At 47.5% G+C, this 20,248-nt stretch overlaps 2 protein-coding genes across 3 annotated transcripts; one reads left to right on the top strand and one right to left on the bottom strand.

Moving 5' to 3' along the window:
• Positions 1-2,336: 2,336 nt before the first annotated feature.
• Positions 2,337-11,497, bottom strand: LOC132469160 (signal-transducing adaptor protein 1-like). 2 transcript variants are annotated; one of them, XM_060067094.1, is made up of 12 exons: positions 10,914-11,497; positions 9,854-9,925; positions 9,518-9,637; positions 9,333-9,389; positions 7,623-7,792; positions 7,341-7,472; positions 6,912-6,981; positions 6,619-6,721; positions 6,323-6,412; positions 5,167-5,217; positions 3,833-4,981; positions 2,337-3,449 (listed from the first exon to the last, which is right to left on the bottom strand). In XM_060067094.1, exons 1-11 carry the CDS (start codon positions 10,995-10,997, stop codon positions 4,701-4,703), a joined length of 1,230 nt encoding a protein of 409 aa, XP_059923077.1. In that variant the 5' UTR covers positions 10,998-11,497; the 3' UTR covers positions 2,337-3,449; positions 3,833-4,700. The 2 variants fall into 2 exon arrangements, with proteins under 2 accessions (XP_059923077.1, XP_059923078.1); XM_060067095.1 differs by having other exon boundaries at positions 5,167-5,214.
• An 856-nt stretch (positions 11,498-12,353) lies between these two features.
• mpnd (MPN domain containing) lies at positions 12,354-20,184 on the top strand. Its single transcript, XM_060066303.1, has 13 exons — positions 12,354-12,359; positions 12,802-13,002; positions 13,742-13,963; positions 14,067-14,166; positions 14,709-14,787; positions 14,880-14,976; positions 15,577-15,649; positions 15,813-15,889; positions 16,323-16,491; positions 16,997-17,067; positions 18,001-18,105; positions 18,582-18,674; positions 18,944-20,184. Exons 1-13 carry the CDS (start codon positions 12,354-12,356, stop codon positions 19,028-19,030), a joined length of 1,380 nt encoding a protein of 459 aa, XP_059922286.1. The 3' UTR covers positions 19,031-20,184.
• Positions 20,185-20,248: the final 64 nt, after the last annotated feature.

Below are 20,248 nucleotides of genomic sequence, written 5' to 3'. Positions count from 1 at the left end.
TTCTTATCGTCGTGAGATTGTGTGTTTTCATATTTTCAGCACACAAGACATATGTACATGTTTCTTTGACATGATCTGAATGGTAATCGATGCCTGAAGTCACAAAGCGACCCTCACACGTAAACGGGTAACGTGATTTATAGACAGTCAAGGACAGATTATTTACACCTGCACTATGTACGATTACTCATAGCACCCTCTAGTGGCTTGATTTGGAGCTACAGCTATAGCTCTGTTATTATTGGTCAACAGTAACTTTCGTCTGAAATTCCCCCCCGCCTATGTCAAATTAAATAGCGTTAGCGTGAATGTTAAACCCATTTGAATACTACCGTCTGCTCTTCGCCATGCTGCCCAGTATGTCAGACCTCTACTGAACACTAGCCTGCTGCAAACTGGAAGGCCTGTCCTTGACTATGTCTACTTGGCTATCTGTCTAGATATTGAAAACTTATTACAGGAACACATTTTTGGTTTCTCGTGTGTGTGTGTCTGTTTATCTGTCTACCAGGTAGGCAGATAGACAGGTAGACAGGCAGACAGAAAGGTTGTTAGACATGTAGGCGGGTAGACAGGTCGATTGGGAAACATGTAGAGATGTGTAGACAGGTAGATGTGCAGGCAGGGAGACAGGTGGACATGAAGACAGGTAGCTGGGAAGAGAGGTAGAGATAGAGGGTGATAGACAGGTGGGTAGACAGGTAGACATGAAGATGTTTAGACGGTTTTACAGTTAGATGTGTAGATGGTCAGACAGGAACATGGAGATGTATAGACAGTTAGACAGGTAGACGGGGAACAGATAGATGCGTAGACAGTTAGGCAGGTAGACGGGGAACGGTTAGATGTGTAGACAGTTAGACAGGTCGACGGGGAACAGATAGATGCGTAGACAGTTAGGCAGGTAGACGGGGAACGGTTAGATGTGTAGACAGTTAGACAGGTCGACGGGGAACAGATAGATGGGTAGACAGTTAGGCAGGTAGACAGGGAACGGTTAGATGTGTAGACAGTTAGACAGGTCGACGGGGAACAGATAGATGGGTAGAACGGTATGAAAGGCTGGCAGGGAGATTGAAGAACGAGGAAGGAGTTTGTTTTGGTATTTTTCTGTGCAGAGAGATGGCTGAGGTACAATAGCATGAAGGGTCTCCCAGGGGACTATGGCTTCTGGGAAACGCCTGCAGTGTCTTTCCTCATTCTTTGTTAATTGACAGATAAAATCTTTTAATGATGGATTGATGATACGATTAACATTATATATTGCATAATTACTAGAGCTGTCAAGCGATTAAAATATTTAATCGTGATTAATCGCATTAATGTCATAGTTAACTTACGATTAATCGCAAATTATTTTTCTATGCTAAATATCCCTTGATTTTTTTGTCCCATAATTCTTCTCATTTTAATTCTCTTATCAACATGGTGAAGTGCATCGGCTTGCCTTGTGCAAATGATTTTTTATTGATAACAACATTGGCATATACTGATCAAAACAGGACGATACAAAAAAAGAGCCTATAGTGCAATTAAACGACTGCTTTGAACAAATGTCATTTGAACATAGCAGTCAGGCAACTTTTTTTTTTTTTTTTTTAAATAAAATAATTACGTTAATCGCGCGATAAATTTTTTAACGCCGTTAAATTTGGTTTGCGTTAACGCCGTTAATAACGCGTTTAACTGACAGCTCTAATAATTACACAAGTGTTGCAACAATGACCAGTATGAAGATTAATGACATGTAATTAAAAGCGAGACTAAAGTTTCACCCACGAGTATCACCCATCTCAGGTGATACGGCCATGGTATCTCTCTGATTATCTTCACGTAGTCTTTGTTTGCACTAGGTTTATTTTTGAGGAGTGGTGTACCAGAACCTGCTGGGGGTGGGGGGGGGGGGGGGGGGGGGGGAAGAGAGAGAGAGAGAGAGAGAGAGAGAGAGAGAGAGAGAGAGAGAGAGAGAGAGAGAGAGAGAGAGAGAGAGAGAGAGAGAGAGAGAGAGAGAGAGAGAGAGAGAGAGAGAGAGAGAGAGAGAGAGAGAGAGAGAGAGAGAGAGAGAGAGAGAGAGAGAGAGAGAGAGAGAGAGAGAGAGAGAGAGAGAGAGAGAGAGAGAGAGAGAGAGAGAGAGAGAGAGAGAGAGTGTGTGAGTGAGTGAGTGAGTGAGTGAGTGAGTGAGTGAGTGAGTGAGTGAGTGAGTGAGTGAGTGAGTGAGTGAGTGATTTCTATATTCTATAACCCATATTGTAAACGATTATGTATTAGTCACATTGACGAAATAAAGGAATAAAGCAACATTTTACTCCTGAGAGACAAAGAAAGGCACATAAAGGTGGTAGGTTGACAGCATTTAATTATAGAAATGGACTACATTTATAAAAGGTTTTCAGACCTGTGGCCACTCAAAGTGCATTAAAACGATTGCCTCCCATTCACAGACCGACGGCGGTGTGACCATGCCAGACGACAGTCAGCTCGTCGTGGGGAGGGTCCTTCACTCAGGGACACCCCCACACTTAGTTAGGAGGAGCCGGGGTTCAAACCAGCAACCTTCATTCAATTAAATGTTATTTGTATAGCCCTTATTCACCGTTATAGTCTCAAAGGGCTTAACAGGCCAAATACTTAAAACTCCCTCAATAAACTATGACGAAAATCTTGCGGAGGAACGCAGAGTGGAGTATGACGATGCCAGTCAACCCGCTCAACCTGCTGAACCACTTCTGCCCAGATACGAGTCATACAAAGGCCCTAAAACACTGAAAGATAATGTACAAATATAGAATATTTATTTGGATTTAACTGTAGCATTAAAACCTAATTCTGAGTGAGATACAGATATATTAAATCAAATATACCAAACATTCCCTTCAAATACAAATCTCTTCATATTTCAGCCGCAAATGTGTTTTTTCATTCATTAAAAGAAAAAGGCACAAAAGACCTTAAAGGCGAGACAAACACTAAACCAAAAATCTTTTAGTTTTGGTTTGAGGCACACCACAGCCAGTGAATAGGCCAATAATACTGAGTGACAAATCATGTCTGAGCCTACGAGGCGTGAGTTGACAATAAGGAGTGAAACCAAGTCCGTTTGTATCAGGAGAGAAACCTGAGAAGAGTGAGGCTCGACAGCCATCAGTGACGACCAGAAGCAGACCACAGAGCCCATGGACTCAGGTCCCTGGGGGTCCCTGGGGGTCCCTGGGGGTCCCATCCCCTCTGGAACCACAGGAAGAACCCTCTTGGTAAAGATGTGTCTGTTACCTTACTCAGAGACACCCCACTGGCTGCGACATGGCGATGCACTTCCAGTAGATCTCTCCTCCCTATACCGCACCACACGCCGTAGGAAGGTTCATCGCGAGTCCGGGAGAGGTCCCTCTACTCTTTAAAAATCCTCTTCTTCAGAAACGCCTCCTTCAGCTCCAGGGAAAGGCAGGACACTGTGAAGAGAACAGGACGCGTGGTCCACAAAATGAGGTCCACGAAACGAGGTCCACAAAACGAGCTTCACAACAGCCGGTCACCAGAGACTTTGTGAGGGTGTGGTGGTTGTGAGGGTGTGGTTGAACGACCATATAGGGCAGGGAGTTACAACCAGATATATACGTTAAGATTTAGAGCTTTCAAAAACATCAATATCAACACCACTACGATGTCAATCATGCTATTAAATGATAGTGTATATTATTATTAATCTAATGTTATTTCAAAGGAGAACATTTATGGTTTGAAGGCACTTGAGCCGTACTCATGGGGGAACAACACCTCTCTACGACAGAATAATGAGAGAGCGAGAGTGAGAGCATCCAGAGTCTGGTCTCACCGTCACTCTTCGACCGCACGGCACTGGATTGACGGGGAGGGAAGGAGCGAGGAGTGGGAACCGGCTTCCCTGCTGGTGCGCGTTCGCCCAGCTCCGCTGCCGGAGACACCATGATAGGATGGGACGAGGGACACGGGCAGGCAGACAGACAGAAAGACTAGACAGACATGCAGTAGAATAGGATGTTTGAAGATTAGAAAGACTTTGGCTCACCATGGCTGCTATCGGATTCCCTCTTCCTTGGAGCAGAGGGCATCACTAAAAGAGCAAAGGGACACAGAGAGAGCTATGAATGACACATTTATATTAGAAGTGTCACCCCTGAAAACCTTTAACCTGCGTTTCCCAGCCTTGGGTCCACTGGTATGCAAATGGCATCGATTGAAGAATCCCGGGCCATGGATATTTGAGGGGAAGTTTCTGATCATAAAAGCTTCTTTACATAAGTACTGTACATGCCTCATCACGTACCTGCGGTATGGTTTGAGGAAGCAAAAGGGGAACCCCTGCTTTAAACAATGAACATAATGCCAGTGCAGATCAGAGAGGGGGGAACACATGAGTCCCATCAAAGGAGAAGAACTCCTACTTACACGCAACGCGTTGCTTCGGAGTCACAGCAGCTGGAAAACACACATTCGATTGACATGCCAGGTTAGATTTACAGCAAGCACGAAGGCCAAATCACATGTTGGCGTTGAAAGAACAACATTCCTCCTGACACAGTAATGCATCTACCCGGAATTGACGTTTTTCTTTTAGAGAACCAGTTTTGCATTTACCCTCAAAACACTTTTACATTTACGGAATTTAGCAGATGGTTTTATCAAGAGTGACAATAGGTACCATTGGTCATAAGAAAGAACCATCAAAACACGTATGTGTTTGTGCGTGGATGAGTGCGTGTGTGTGTACATTGGTGCTTGAGTGTGTTTGTGCGTGTGTGATCTGCGTGTGTGCGTGCGTGTGTCAGCGTGTGTGTGCGTGCGTGTGCGTGGGTGCTTGAGTGTGTGTGTGTGTGTGAGAGTGTGTGGAATGCGTGTGTGCGTATGCTTTTACCCTGTTTAGTAGGGTACCCAATGGGTATAGATGGGGGGGGATTGCACGGTCTGGTAAACTTCTCTGCATTCTCACTCCGCTTGGGTAGAACTGTAAATATAGAAGGGGGGTGGGGGGGGGGGGGATCGGTCACGATCCAACGGTGAGGAACAACGTAGAGAAGAACATAATAACCGGACTGAATATGAAGGAATATAACGAGGTGATCAGCGTGTGCAGGGAGGGGGGGGAACGCACGCGGCACATCACCGGAGGGGAGAAGGACTCAGACTTACTGGGAATGCGAGATGGCGGCTCCACTGTCAGATATTCCCGCTGCTCGCCTGCTGGGGGAAACGGAGCACAGGCAACAGTAAAGACCAAGAGAGCACAGCAGCAGCCAATCACACGTCAGCCCACCAGGGGGTCTGGGTCTGAGTGTGTGATTCTGACGTATGATGGAGGGACGGGCCAAAGGGCAGGAGCAGAGCCGATAGGCCGTAGACGGATGAACAGAAAGACGTGTCATGGATGGACGGATGAATCCTGTATATTTTACATTTACATTTTACATTTAGGAGATTTTGCTGCCTCTTTTTTCAAAGCGTCTTCCAACCCTTCATTCACACATTCACACACCGACGGCGGAGTCGACCACGCAGGGCGACAGCCAGCTCGTTGGGAGCAGTCAGGGTGAGGCGTCTCGCTCAGGGACACCTCGACAATCAGCTAGGAGGAGCTCGTGATTGAACTAGCCACCTTCTAGTTACCAGCCAACCCGCTCTAACTCTAGCTACGGTCGCCCTGGTCAGATCCCATCCAGTATTCTTTATTCACTCTTGTCATGACGGCATGGGTGAGACACATGTACTTGAATTTAAACAGTGGGTGCGTATCTTCACTTAAGTGGAGTTCCTCATTCTCACAACAGTGTGGAGCCATGAAGGAGACATCTTTTCCTGCAGCTTCCACAAAGGGAGACCGCAAGTTGGATATAGAATTTGTATATAATTGAACAGAAATCCCTTTTCCCACTCAAGCCCATATTGTGAAAGGGATGGATATTATAATAACTGACTACTCAATAACTAACTGACAGGGAAGACACTGAATAACAAAGAGTAGTAGAGAGTGCAAAGCCAGCGATCACATAAAAAATGTTAAAATGTTAAACATCCGTGGCGATGGCAACGTGCTTGCCAAATGAGAGTAATGAACTCATCAACCACATTCCATACAAAGCAATCATGTTTCACTGCTCTATGCCAGTAAATGTCAAACGGGTTGGACTTTGGCCATCAATCTAATTTGCATGTGGCAGATGCCATTTTCTGTTTTATTTGTCGTGCAAAGTCTTCAACATGTAAAGCAGCTTGCTTGTGTCCTAGTGAAGTGAAAGGCCTTGTGTGTGTGTGTGTGTGTGTGTGTGTGTGTGTGTGTGTGTGTTGGTACCTGGTTTGGATGGTGGAGTGGGGGGGGTCTTGCGAGGGGGGGGGAAGCAGACCGACTTCTCTCCACTCTCCTCGTTGGACTTGATGAAGGCTGAAGACACAGAGACAGAGGGGAGTGAAGGGGGTGAGGAGAGGGAGGGGGGTGAGGAGAGGGAGGGGGGTGAGGAGAGGGAGGGGGGTGAGGAGAGGGAGGGGGGTGAGGAGAGGGAGGGGACTGAAGGGAGTGAGGGGACAGAGGGGAGTGAGTGAGTGAGCCGTCATGGAGTGAGTGAGAGTGTCCCCGCCCCCCTCCCTTACAGATGTTGTCTTCGTAGTTGTCCTCACTGATCAGGGGGGTCAGTGTTCCCCCTGTCACCTCCAACATCTCAGTGATCACCGCGTCCAGCGTGGCACAGTCGATCTGAGCACAACAACATGTTATTAGTTCAAATATCAAACATAATAATACGATTATTTAGTTTTTGTCGAACTAATCAGCTGAAATTAGTATATTCTTCAGTGGTGCGTTGAGCATATTGTTTTGCATTGTCAAGGAAACATCTTTCTTTCTTTGCTACATGTACAATTAGTGGCGTCCTTTAAATACTCACAGGCTCCTTCAGATCGATGATGAAGCCTTCACCGGGCTTCTGAGTCACGCGGTAGTGTTTGAATATAGGACTAGACACACACACACACCCAGAGACACACACACATACACAGAGACACACACACAGTAATTAAAGAGCTGTTTCTCTGTTGAGGTGTGTTTGTGTGTGTGTGTGTGTGTGTTTATGCGCGTGCGCGTGTGTGTGCACGTGTGTGTACGTGTGTGTATGCGTATGTGTGTGTATGCGCGCGCGTGTGTATGCGTGTGTGTTTGCGTATGCGCATATGCGTGTATGCGTATGTGCGCGTGTGTGTGTGTATGCGCTGGCGTGTGTGTGTGTGTATGCGTATGCGCGCGCGTGTGTGTGTGTGTGTACGCCTGTTTCCGTGTATGTGTGTGTGCGTGTGTGTGTGTGTGTCTGTGTGTGTACCTCATATGGACCTCCCTGGTTGTTATGGTGAAGGTGTTGCCATGGCCGCCAGGGCGGAGCAGCAGATTCCCTCGGCCCGCCTCTCTCTCCAGCAGAAGCTCCGCCTCCACACGGGTCGCCTTCACGAAGCACCTGGACGCAAGCACACACGCACACACACAAGTTAGCACCTGAACCCACACACACCAGATGGTGCGCGTCCAGTGTGTGTGTGTGTGTGTTTGTGTGGAGCTGGACCTCATCGGTCCAGCCTTCCCAGCGGCGGGTCCCGGCCCCACTCACTCTGGCAGGGGCCCGTTATAAGCGGCGTGGCTCCGGGCTCCGCCCTCGTCGGGAAGCGCGGCCGCGGGCAGCGGAGGCGGCAGCCTCCTCCTCTCCCTCTCCCGCTCTACGGCCTGCTGCAGGTCCCGGGTCTGACCGGGAAGCAGGATGATGCCACTGGGCAGCGAGAGCTGAGAGAGTGAGAGAGAGAGAGAGAGAGAGAGAGAGAGAGAGAGAGAGAGAGAGAGAGAGAGAGAGAGAGAGAGACTCCAGTCATTATGTGGAGACTATTGTTCTGTTTACCCAACTTATGTTTATGACATATTTCATGATACATTACTATATTTTAAACAATACTTCTACTTACAGAGTATCTTTTCAAATCAAGCAAGCAAAGTCTTTACTCTTATTAGTCTTTGCTCTATTATTTATAGACAAATATACAATTTGCATTTGCATATATATATAAAACAAGTTCAAGGCCCTGTGGCGCCACAGTCACACTGGGGTCAAACTCAGGTCTCAGTCTGAGGGCAGACCAGCTCAGATCGGGGTGAACGGGGGTTTGCTCTCTCTTGCTGGATATTTGTTTTAACCGATCGTGTTGCTGGAGTCGGGGTCTGGAAACACGTCCCCGGCGAACACGGTAACTTGCCGTACTAAACTGTAAAATAATCTGTCTGTAGGCCACTATAGAAACACACTAAAAAAACAAACAGGTTTTGTTTGGCAAAATATCTCTGGAAAGAAACGGACGGAAGGCGTAACGCCACCCGTTAGAGACGTTGGTTGCCAGCCCAGGCTCTGCTACCCCCTCCCCAGAGGTTCTGCTATAACCCAGTAGGACTGCTGGACCAGAGGTTCTGCTATAACTCAGTAGGACTGCTGGACCAGAGGTTCTGCTATAACCCAGTAGGACTGCTGGACCAGAGGTTCTGCTATAACTCAGTAGGACTGCTGGACCAGAGGTTCTGCTATAACCCAGTAGGACTGCTGGACCAGAGGTTCTGCTGTAACACAGTAGGACTGCTGGACCAGAGGTTCTGCTATAACCCAGTAGGACTGCTGGACCAGAGGTTCTGCTGTAACTCAGTAGGACTGCTGGACCAGAGGTTCTGCTATAACTCAGTAGGACTGCTGGACCAGAGGTTCTGCTATAACCCAGTAGGACTGCTGGACCAGAGGTTCTGCTATAACCCAGTAGGACTGCTGGACCAGAGGTTCTGCTGTAACCCGGTAGGACTGCTGGACCAGAGGTTCTGCTATAACCCAGTAGGACTGCTGGACCAGAGGTTCTGCTGTAACCCAGTAGGACTGCTGGACCAGAGGTTCTGCTGTAACCCAGTAGGACTGCTGGACCAGAGGTTCTGCTATAACCCAGTAGGACTGCTGGACCAGAGGTTCTGCTATAACCCAGTAGGACTGCTGGACCAGAGGTTCTGCTATAACCCAGTAGGACTGCTGGACCAGAGGTTCTGCTGTAACCCAGTAGGACTGCTGGACCAGAGGTTCTGCTATAACCCAGTAGGACTGCTGGACCAGAGGTTCTGCTGTAACCCAGTAGGACTGCTGGACCAGAGGTTCTGCTGTAACCCAGTAGGACTGCTGGACCAGAGGTTCCGCTGTAACACAGTAGGACTGCTGGATCCCAGATAAGTTTTACCCATTCAAATGGAGCTCTTCATTAGCAGAAAGAAAGGAAGAAGAAGGCCAGAAACAGCAGAAGCTGACCTCTAGCACGGCGTGGATGTAGCCCTTCCATAGCTCTCGGGCCTCGAGGCTTGGAGCCTGCAGAACAGAAAGAAGAGTCAACTGTAATATCGTACAACGAATAAACAAATCGATGAACGTCAATGGATCAAATGCTTACCACAACACTAATTAAGGTGGATGTCGTATGTCAATTGCACCCTTACGGTAAATTTTAAGCTCCTTTCTTTCAGGTGGACGTTGAATCTGGCCTTGTCCAAGTTTGAGTCGCGGGTGGGGTCGTCAGTGACCGACCGGAAATCAACGAGCTCCAACTTCTCCAAAAACTGGTGATGTGCACACGCACACACACAAAGCATGCACAGGCGCAAGCACACGCACACACAGGCACACGCACACGCACAAAACATGTACACACACGAAACATGCGCGCACACACGTTTAAGTCAAATTTAATAACTGAAGTCAGTCAACTAACTAAATACAGAAAAGTGTAATAGTTAGTGCTTGGTGTCTCGTTCAAAGAAAGTTGCATTTCTTACATTAGCATCTTTGCTGCTGTTGAAGAAAAACAATGTGTTCCCGCTAAGAGCTGTCCATCGTTTGAGAGCCGCCTGAGAAAGGCCCACAAGAGATTCAGACGGGTAGACAGGTTGTCAGGAATACAGGTATGCAAGGAGGCAGACGGGCAGATGAGAAGGATGAGAAGAATGAGGAAGAAACATTCTTTGGAAAGACTGCGCTATGAATGCTAGTAAAGTCTTCAAAGCGTGGACTTTTTTTTCTCGGAACCTCAGTGCCATCATCGTACTTATGTTTTTAATCGCATCATGAAAGCTAAAACAATCCCATCTCATACCAGCACGGTCTTTGTATGATTACATGATTGTTACAATGATGACGTATGTGAATGCCGATGTATTCAGCATTACAATTAAATCATTTTTATACTAATAATGAATTATTCTTTATGATAATTATTTTTGATAATACTAATAATTGATGTACATGTATACATATTATATATACATACATACATACATACATACATACATACATACATACACACATTATTAAAAGTTTAACAGTATGTTTGTATGTATATGGGTGTAGGACAAATGTACAGTACAAAAGCGCCAACTATTTAGTTCTGAATAGGCTTTTTTCCTAAGCATGTTTAGTTAAACTATGCCCCGTACTCCATAAATAGAGAAGCCGTCAGACCAGTAGGATAGTAACTGTGGTCATACCCACGGATCGGCTATTATCAACAACATGTAATTTTCCAACGAAAACAGGCTTTATAAAGCTGCTATTGACAAAAGCTTTGCTGTTTATTATTGATTATCAGCTGATATTATCAAACCAGGCAAATTCAGGCCAGGTTGTGGTTGGCAGTCTCCGAGGTCTGACACACGTTTAACTAAAGTTACGTAGGCTATTGCATTTGTGCCTTTTCAGATAAATGAACCTGTAACCCAACAACTTATTTTCAAGACAAGATGATATACACTTTAATACATTGAAGTAAAATAAAATACGTTTAATAAGTAGATGGAGTAGTTCAATAGTTAGGGCTCCCATGATTTGCGTAGAGTTTACCTTATCTCTGAACGACCTCTTCTCCAGGTAACCCTCGTAGTACAGATCTGGAAGGCTGGTCTTCCGACGGTTCAAACCATTCATCGTTATTTATTGATTTATCGGTGGATGTCAGGACAAATGTTTAGAAGTAACTACCACTTGGCCACCCAAACAGATCTTCTTTGATCCCCGGCGATAACAGAGCCCATTAGTGTTGCCACTCGCCCCGCTGTGTGGATGTTTACCGTCCGTCAACTTGTATGGTTCGCCTTCCAGGTAGGCTTACCTCTACGCTGATTGGAGAACATGTCGCCAGGTAGGCTGGGCTTCAGGTGATTGCGGAGGCAATGTGCGAATTCCAGAAATCAAATGGACTCGTGGATGTTTTACGGTAACAAGCCATTGATCGTATGATCAAAATACCCAAATGATAACTCCAATCAACAACAGCAATACAGTTTGATGCTGATTGACTCTCCCCTTGTTTTGATGCGGGACAAAGTGAAAGTAGGTCGTGCACAGACAGGGTCAGCTGGTAACAAGCTGATCCACTGCCCTCCGACAGGCAGTGGATCTGTTAGCGGGGTCGGCTGGATCTTTTAGGGAGGGTGACGGTTGGGGGGTCGGGGGTCGAGTTGATCTGTTAGCGGAAGGGGGGGAGAGGGGTTGTCGGTAACGGAGAGCAGGGGGGAGGAGGCTCGGTCGAGGAGAATGTACACAAACAGACGTGCACCGCACGGGGTCGAGGACTCAACGCCGTTAAACTTAATAAATCGATATTTATTTTTTTCCCTACTGTTTTGAAAAAATAAACATAAATAAAATAGTCAGTGGTTTTAAAACGGCCTTAGTTTAAAATACATCCCCGGCCACAACAGACGGACGGTCGGTGGACGGCGGCGCGGGAGCGAGCGACACTATTTCCTCCGGATGAAAACATGAATGAATGAACTATGATCTCTTCAAATATGAAAGGAGAGCGTTCTAACAACACACACACACACGTTTATTATTTTTTAACGCTTTTATTGTAAACCATTAACGTCCTGGTGAATCCGGGCAGATGATTTGTCATGAGGCGGACAGAGGGAGAGAGCGGGGGAGAGTGACAAGGACGAGGAAGAAAGGAAGGGGAGGGGAGCTGACATTAAAGCAACACAACAAGGAACTAGACGAGGAACCAGGAGACACAGCGCCTCATTCTATCATCTGATAACAGATCGAGCTAATGGAGCGAGGGGAGATGTGAGATCACTGTATCGCCTCGGAGGGTCTCGTGCGAACATCGTCTGACGCCGCGGGATTAGAACCTTTCCGGGACGGTTCGGTGATATGGGTGAGAATAATGGAGACGGGCTATTAATTATGATTCTCAGTCAAACATTGAGATGAGCAGCAGGCCTCGTCTTGCGGGAGGAAGCGGTTAATTAGACGTTTGAACAAAGGGATCGGCGATAGATGGAAGTATGGTGGTTCATAACATGAGCGGTTAGGGGATATCCAGAATATTTTGTCTCAGCCGGATTATTAATATCACTAATGATTGTTTTCATGGTGTATTACGAACACGACGACGTCTTCCTTGAGGCTATCTGCCACTGAAGTCACCGGGGCGACAAAAGCTTCTGGGTTTTTTTGGCGCTTGGAATCACAAGTCACTCACAATTATTGTAACACAACTGCACATAAGTGAGTGGCCCAGTGATTACTGGACGTGATTTTATTCAGAAATTGTTTAGGGCTGTTAATTGAAACCGAAACCAGTTGTCGTTATCAAGGTCACGTGTCCAACGACGCAACAGCTTCAAGGACGCTGAGGGACAACATCATAGTATGATAACACGTGCATATGATGTGTGTGTGTGTGTGTTTGTCTATGTGTGTGTGTGTGTGTCTGGTCCCAGAGCCCCCCTGCTCTCCACAGGTGGTGGTGGTGGAGGACGGAGGAGAGGAGGAGGAGGAGGAGCTGAGCGGAGGGGAGGAGTCGGAGCTGCGCTCCAGCAGTGGGCGTGGCTCCCTGCTGACCCGGAGAGGGATCACACTGAGGGTGCTGCTGAAGGACGGGCTGGTGGAGCCGGGGGACGGGGCGCTCACCATACACTACCTGGTACTGACTAGAACTACCACCTGGTCGTACACCTGGTACACACTAGAACTACCACCTGGTCGTACACCTGGTACTGACTAACTATAACTACCACCTGGTCGTACACCTGGTACAGTACTAACTATAACTACCACCTGGTCGTACACCTGGTACAGTACTAACTATAACTACCACCTGGTCGTACACCTGGTACTGACTAGAACTACCACCTGGTCGTACACCTGGTACACACTAGAACTACCACCTGGTCGTACACCTGGTACTGACTAACTATAACTACCACCTGGTCGTACACCTGGTACAGTACTAACTATAACTACCACCCGGTCATACACCTGGTAGTCAACATACACTAGCTGGTACACACTAACACACTATACACACAAGCCATACACTTCCTGGTACAGCACTAACTATAACTATACTACCTGGTAATACACTTGGTTCTCACCATACATTGCCTGGTACACTCTACACACACACACACACACACACACACACACACACACACACACACACACACACACACACACACACACACACACACACACACACACACACACACACACACACACACACTACCTGGTACAGTACTAACTATAACTATACTACATGGTAATCCACCTGGTACTCACCTATACACTACCTGGTACAGTACCACACACTAATACACCATCCACTACCCGGTAATACACAATACACTAATACATTACCTGTAACGTTAACGTACTCTCTCCAGGGGAAGAAGTTTGTGGGCGACCTTCTGACGGACGGCAAGATCCGCTGGGTGGAGACGGGGCAGATCTTCAACTCGCCCAGCGCCTGGGCCACGCACTGCAAGCGTCTGGTCAACCCGGCCAAGAAGTCGGGCTGCGGCTGGGCCTCGGTGCGCTACCGCGGCCAGAAGCTGGTCCAGTACAAGACCAGCTGGCTGCACAAGTACCAGCCCAGCGCCGACATGGTGAGGGCTCCGGCCGGGCTGACGGTCCACGGCTGACGGTCTGGGGGCGGGGGGGTGTGTCCTGGTGCTGGTCTGAACTCTGTTGTGTTCCCATGGGGACCAGAGCCTGGTGAGTGAGGAGGAGGACGAGGACGAGGAGGAGGAAGGGAAGACGGCCGCGCCGGCGGAGGAGAAGAACAAGAACGCCAAGCCAGGATTACACGGTACGAACTGTCCTGTTGCATCAGTGTAGCGGTGAATCAAGAATACTATCATGTAAAATAATGTTATTATTTTAGCTATGAACAATATGTAAACATAAAGAACGCATTCATTTATTAATAGCAAGTACGTTTGTACAGAAGTTTATCTAGCCTCCACCAATCAGCTTGTGATGGTTCTAGTCTCCACCAATCAGCTTGTGAAGGTTCTAGTCTCCACCAATCAGCTTGTGACGGTTCTAGCCTCCACCAATCAGCTTGTGAAGGTTCTAGCCTCCACCAATCAGCTTGTGAAGGTTCTAGCCTCCACCAATCAGCTTGTGATGGTTCTAGCCTCCACCAATCAGCTTGTGAAGGTTCTAGTCTGCTCCAACTCAAGTGGTGTGTCTTCTGGTGTTGATGAAGTGCTTCCAAGGAACCAGGCGTACCCTTCCTCCTACAACACTACTTTTTTAAATCTCAGTGTTTCAACTCAAGCTGAAGCTCATGGTTAGGAGCGTGGGCAGACGTGCGTCAGATAAACTCAGTGCCCCCCTGTCCTGCAGACATCATGGTGGCCCGCCGGACGGACCGCGAGAGGATCCCCGTGAGGTACGGGAACCTGGGCGCCCGCGACCCCAGCAGGTAGAGCCTCGCTAGGACGCTCACTATGCCCTGAGTGTGTGTGGTCCTGTACTCACCGTGTCCCCCCCCCCCCCCCCCCCGCCACCTCTCAGGGACCCCCACACGCTGGTGGAGCTGTCGGCCTTCTCCGCCATCAACCGCTTCCAACCCTTCAACGTGGCCGTGTCCAGCAACGTGCTGCTGCTGATGGTGAGACGGGGGGGGGGGGGCTACGGCGTCCTATTGGGACTCACACTGGGGGCCCCCCTAACACTCATGATGGCTCTGACAACAGGGGGCCCCCCCTAACACTCATGATGGCTCTGACCACCGGGGGCCCCCCATAAAGGGCTGATTAAGGTTCACGCGACGCGACGACCACGCAGACGCCTCGACGCAGCGGCGAGCCTGTTTTGGTTCATCACAGCCGCGCGCTTCTGCGTCGCCACAACGCAAGGTTACCTTCTTGGGAGGCGCACGTCCGGCCCTCGCGGTGGACGCAAGGAGGGTCCGCAGGGACGTAAGGGGTCCGTCCGTAGCCCCCTTGCGTGGCGTGAACGTGGGACCGTAATCAGCCCTTAACACTCTTGATGGCTCTGACCAGAGGGTCGGTCGTAACACTCACTATGGCTCTGCTCCTCCTACAAACCAGGGCAGAGTAGTAGACTAACCTTGACTAGTTTAACTAGCAGAGTGCACTTGTAAATAAAAGGGGCGGAACCATAATCAGAGTTATGAAAATGCTAATTATAAAGCTATTTAATGGATTCTAGTTCTGTTTGTGGAGAGTAAAAGTGCGGTCTGTTACAGGACTTCCACTGTCACCTGACCACCAGCGAGGTGGTGGGCTACCTTGGGGGCCGATGGGACACGACCACACAACGTGAGTGGATCTGCACTAATCAATCAATATAAAACCCTTATCTGGAAATTAACACCGTGAAGTTTGTTGTACGATCCATTCATTGTGTCCGGCCCAAAGTGTTATTAGTTTGAATAGGATTTAAACCTGGTATATTGACTCCATTAGTCTCGTTCTGTTCCAGTGCTGACGGTGTTGCGGGCGTTCCCGTGTCGGACCAGACTGGCGGACAAAGAGTCGGCCTCCGCCGTGGAGGAGGAGGTACAACAGCGCCCTCTACTGCTGAGATGGATACAAAGCATTTTAAACCACACAACTGTTTCGACAGTGACTTTTTCCGTCTCGGCCGAACAATAGAACTCGATTAAGTATCAGTAGTATACATTTTTTTAACTATTATTGGGGAGATATTTTCTGTGACTTGGCAAAAAAAGGCTTGATTAGCCTTATTTATGGTAAATATATCTATAGAAATATTTACCTTCAATATGGCTGTTCTCCCTATTCTACCTGTTCTCTCCGTTCTCTTTATTCTCCCTGTTCTCTCTCTTCACTCTATTCTCCCTGTTCTCTCTGTTCTCTCTATTCTCCCGGTTCTCTCTCTTCTCCCTGTTCTCTTTATTCTCCCTATTCACTATATTCTCTCTATCCTCTGTTCTCCCTGTTCTCTCTATTCTCCCTGTTCTCTCTGCAGATCTGTCAGAACCTGTTCATGCGCGGCCTGTCATTGGTCGGCTGGTACCACAGTCACCCGCGCGGCCCCGCCCTCCCGTCGCTGCAGGACATCGACTCCCAGATGGACCACCAGCTGAGGCTGCAGGGCTCCAACAACGGCTTCCAGCCCTGCCTGGGCATCATCTGCGGTCAGTGGCTGGAGCCAGCCTCTACGTACCCCAGGGCTCTGCTCTATCCTAAGAAACAACGAGGTTCTTCTAATGTCGCTCTCCTCACGTTGGTGGCGTCTCCTGCTGGATTCAAATGTGTAAAAGTTAATGATTTACACATTTGTAACATGTCCCAGAGGAAATAGGCCCACCAGGTAGTGGCCTGATTCCCTCGTTTATTTTATTCACACTTTTGAGTTCCTCTTCTTGCTGCACCTGTGAGGTTTTATGGAAAGGAGAAGTAGAGCAATAATGAGAATACTTTCTATTCCGAGTGGTTGACATCGATGCCCTCGGGATGTGGTGCTGCCTCCTCACAGAGGGCTTACAGCCAGCTTAGAGCCAGCTTAGAGCCAGCTCCCCTCACCAAACGGGTTATCTGGGACAAGGTGTTCGGTATCAGGGCTGATTCAGTCGGTCGAGTGGGCGGGGCTTGAAGCCAAAAGTTCGGACACAAAGCTCTAATTCCACTTTTCATTTGCAGGTCCGTATTACCACGGAAACCAGGGCGTGGCGTCCACAATAACCCCGTTCTGGGTGGTGCCTCCACCTGAGGTTAGCGGCCAGCTGCATCCAGCCTTCCAGGGCCAACCGCACTGCTCTCATTCAGTTCACCTCCCCAAGCCTGATTCAATCTGTTCTCATTAAGCCTGCTTCAATCTGTTCTCATTCAGTTCACCTCCCCAAGCCTGATTCAATCTGTTCTCATTAAGCCTGCTTCAATCTGTTCTCATTCAGTTCACCTCCCTAAGCCTGCTTCAATCTGTTCTTATTCAGTTACCCTCCCTTAAACCTGCTCCAATCTGTTATCATTCTGTTCACCTCCCTTAAGCCTGCTTAAATCTGTTCAATCTGTTCTCATTAAGCCTGCTTCAATCTGTTCTCATTCAGTTCACCTCCCCAAGCCTGATTCAATCTGTTCTCATTAAGCCTGATTCAATCTGTTCTCATTCAGTTCACCTCCCTAAGCCTGCTTCAATCTGTTCTTATTCAGTTACCCTCCCTTAAACCTGCTCCAATCTGCTCTCATTCAGTTCACCTTCCTTAAGCCTGCTTCAATCTGCTCTCATTCAGTTCACCTTCCTTAAGCCTACTTCAATCTGTTCTCATTAAGCCTACTTGAATCTGCTCTCATTAAGCCTGCTTCAATCTGTTCTCATTCGGTTCACCTTCCTTAAGCCTACTTCAATCTGTTCTCATTAAGCCTGCTTCAATCTGTTCTCATTAAGCCTGCTTCAATCTGTTCTCATTAAGCCTGCTTCGATCTGTTCTCATTAAGCCTGCTTTGATCTGTTCTCATTAAGCCTGCTTCAATCTGTTCTCATTAAGCCTGCTTCGATCTGTTCTCATTAAGCCTGCTTCGATCTGTTCTCATTAAGCCTGCTTCGATCTGTTCTCATTAAGCCTGCTTCAATCTGTGTTGCTGTGTTAATCTGCTTCTATCCACGTCTAAAAATGAGCACCCTGTTTTATCTGTTGATAATCTAGTCGTTTTCCTCAAAGCAACGACCCAACGACTACGGCATCCCCGTGGCGGTGGAGGTCACGTACGTCCAGGACAACTTCCTGACCAGCGACGTCCTCAACGAGATGGTAGGCGTTCACTGATGGCGTTCACACACAGTGGGGATAACACGCACACACTGCCAGACCCCAGGCTCACAGGTCTGTTACACACGAGGGACATTCTTAGGCTTGGTTCCTCACGGCAACAATACAAGGTAAAGTAAATACGAAAGTAAAAATAAAAATGTGTAAAAGTAATCATCAACAGGGTGATGTGGGACCCCGACCGAAAGAATCCCGCTTATTATATTTCTACTAACTGAAGAAATCGATAATTTGACACTGAATGACTAACTAAGCTAAAAATATATATTTTATTGATTTAAAAAAGATTTTATCGCTTCTGCTAAAGATAGAAGCCTGTTAGAATCGACGGCTGGATCTGCTGCCTGCTTTTCAGAAATGCATGCCGTAGAACGCAGCGATAGACCAATCAGAATCAAGTATTCAACACTGCTGTTTAACAAGCCTTCATAGCGCTAACGGGATCTCCGTCCTCCTAGATGCTGTTGGTGGACTACTACAGGACCGCCCCGGACATCGTGCAGTTCAGCCAGTACTGGTGCCCTGACACCACCATGATGGATAAGATCAAGGTACCGTCTGGGGACCGGATGTTTACGTTTCATACGATCTGATTCCCGTTCTGTCAGAGGAACTGACCCAATTTCTCTTTCCCCTTTACAAATTAGTTTGTAACCTATTTTGGAATTTGTGTCTAGCGTATATTTTGCTGTTTTGCACAAAAAGCGTTTTGTAAACAAAGTTTGTTTGATTAAGATGTCAGGTCACGATGGATATGACCTTTGGGGCCGTTTCCTGTTGTCATGCCGATGTCTGTAATGACTTCCTGTTGTCTCCTCAGGGCTCCCTGAGTGGCCACGCCCCTAAAGACCAGGCCTACTCCCAGATCCTCGAGCATGTTTACAGTCAGCTGAGTATCACGCAGTGAGGGACCAACGCTGTGTGTGTGTGTGTGTGTTTATTTGGGTGTATATGTGTGTGTCAGTGTGTGTATGCTTGCGTGCCTGTGTGTATATGTATGTATGTATGTATGTATGCATGTATGTGTGTGTGTTTATATAAGTGTGAATATGTGTGTGCGTGTGTGTGTATGTATATGTATGTATGTGATCATGTGTGTGTATGCGTGCACGGATGCTCTGCGTCACCTTTCCGAGGCGTCCAGTGCTCTGAACAGCCCCAGCGTACGATGTGAACACTGTTAGACCCACAATGCCTCCACTCGCGTTAGCAATACGTTTCTTTGGTAGGACAGTGTCAGTGACTAGAGCGGCATCCTGTCGGTTGAGTCAACGTGTAAAGCTGTGGCCTCCAAGTGGTCCCCTGATGGCTTCCTCTGCTTCCGTTTGAAACAAATCAGACTCAATGACTAGAATTAATCCATTGTTAATGCCGGGAGCACATTGAACAGGATGCCGTTTCCAAATTCAGGAGACCAGGTGACCTCATCAGTGGTATCAGGCCGTACATACTTCATGTTATTGGATCAGAACATAAAGTGGTAGTTACACGTCTCGGCACATCTTGGAACCAAAGTTTTTTTTTAAGGATGCTCACATTGCGAGTGACGACGTCTCTCTCTGGGCTCGTGGACCTATTATACATTTTGGTGAAAACGTGATGGTATAGGCACATGGTGCCAGAGTTGTATTGTTGATATTGAATGTGTAGGAATGACCCTGATGGACCTCCTAGCATCACATAAATGATTCGCCATAGCATTGGCTTTACTCTTCCTTCTTTAGATCAGTTCAGACGTTCTTGTTAGGCCAGTTTCCGTTCAACTCCATCAGTGTCAAAACGTTCAGCGTGCAAAATGTTAATGTTTCTGAAGGCAGCAGTTGTATTAGTCAGCTCACTAGTGGTCAATGGACCAAAGGATGGATGTGGGCCATGTGTGTGTACGTGTTCAAACATGACAAACTGTTTCAACTCTATTGGTTGAAAAAGCAAGTCTTTTTTTATTTAACCTGTACTGTATTTATAAAAATCTGTGGATTGGGCGATGCAGAAATATGGAGAAAGCAATGCCTTATAAAACCTGCTGATGACCTAAATAAACATTAAATTCAGACACTGGAATCCCTTCGATTGAGATTGTGTTATTTCTTTGATAAGACGCTTGTTGAAGGCTGCTGAAGCACTG

Source organism: Gadus macrocephalus, chromosome 12 (genome assembly GCF_031168955.1).
Source record: "Gadus macrocephalus chromosome 12, ASM3116895v1".
In the NCBI taxonomy this organism is placed as follows: domain Eukaryota; kingdom Metazoa; phylum Chordata; class Actinopteri; order Gadiformes; family Gadidae; genus Gadus; species Gadus macrocephalus.
Note: the sequence above shows the minus strand (reverse complement) of the source record. Positions and strands in the feature narration are given on the sequence as shown.

What these genes read in the sequence shown, in the direction of transcription:
- LOC132469160 (XM_060067094.1), bottom strand. Translation starts at nt 10,997, where the DNA reads ATGAATGGTTTGAACCGTCGGAAGACCAGCCTTCCAGATCTGTACTAC. An exon ending in TCATCGATCTGAAGGAGCCT is followed by an intron (nt 6,722 to 6,911) that starts GTGAGTATTTAA and finishes TGTTGTGCTCAG; the next exon opens with ATCGACTGTGCCACGCTGGA. An exon ending in CACTCCACCATCCAAACCAG is followed by an intron (nt 5,218 to 6,322) that starts GTACCAACACAC and finishes CGTTTCCCCCAG; the next exon opens with CAGGCGAGCAGCGGGAATAT.
- mpnd (XM_060066303.1), top strand. An exon ending in GGCGCCCGCGACCCCAGCAG is followed by an intron (nt 14,788 to 14,879) that starts GTAGAGCCTCGC and finishes GCCACCTCTCAG; the next exon opens with GGACCCCCACACGCTGGTGG. An exon ending in GCAACGTGCTGCTGCTGATG is followed by an intron (nt 14,977 to 15,576) that starts GTGAGACGGGGG and finishes GGTCTGTTACAG; the next exon opens with GACTTCCACTGTCACCTGAC.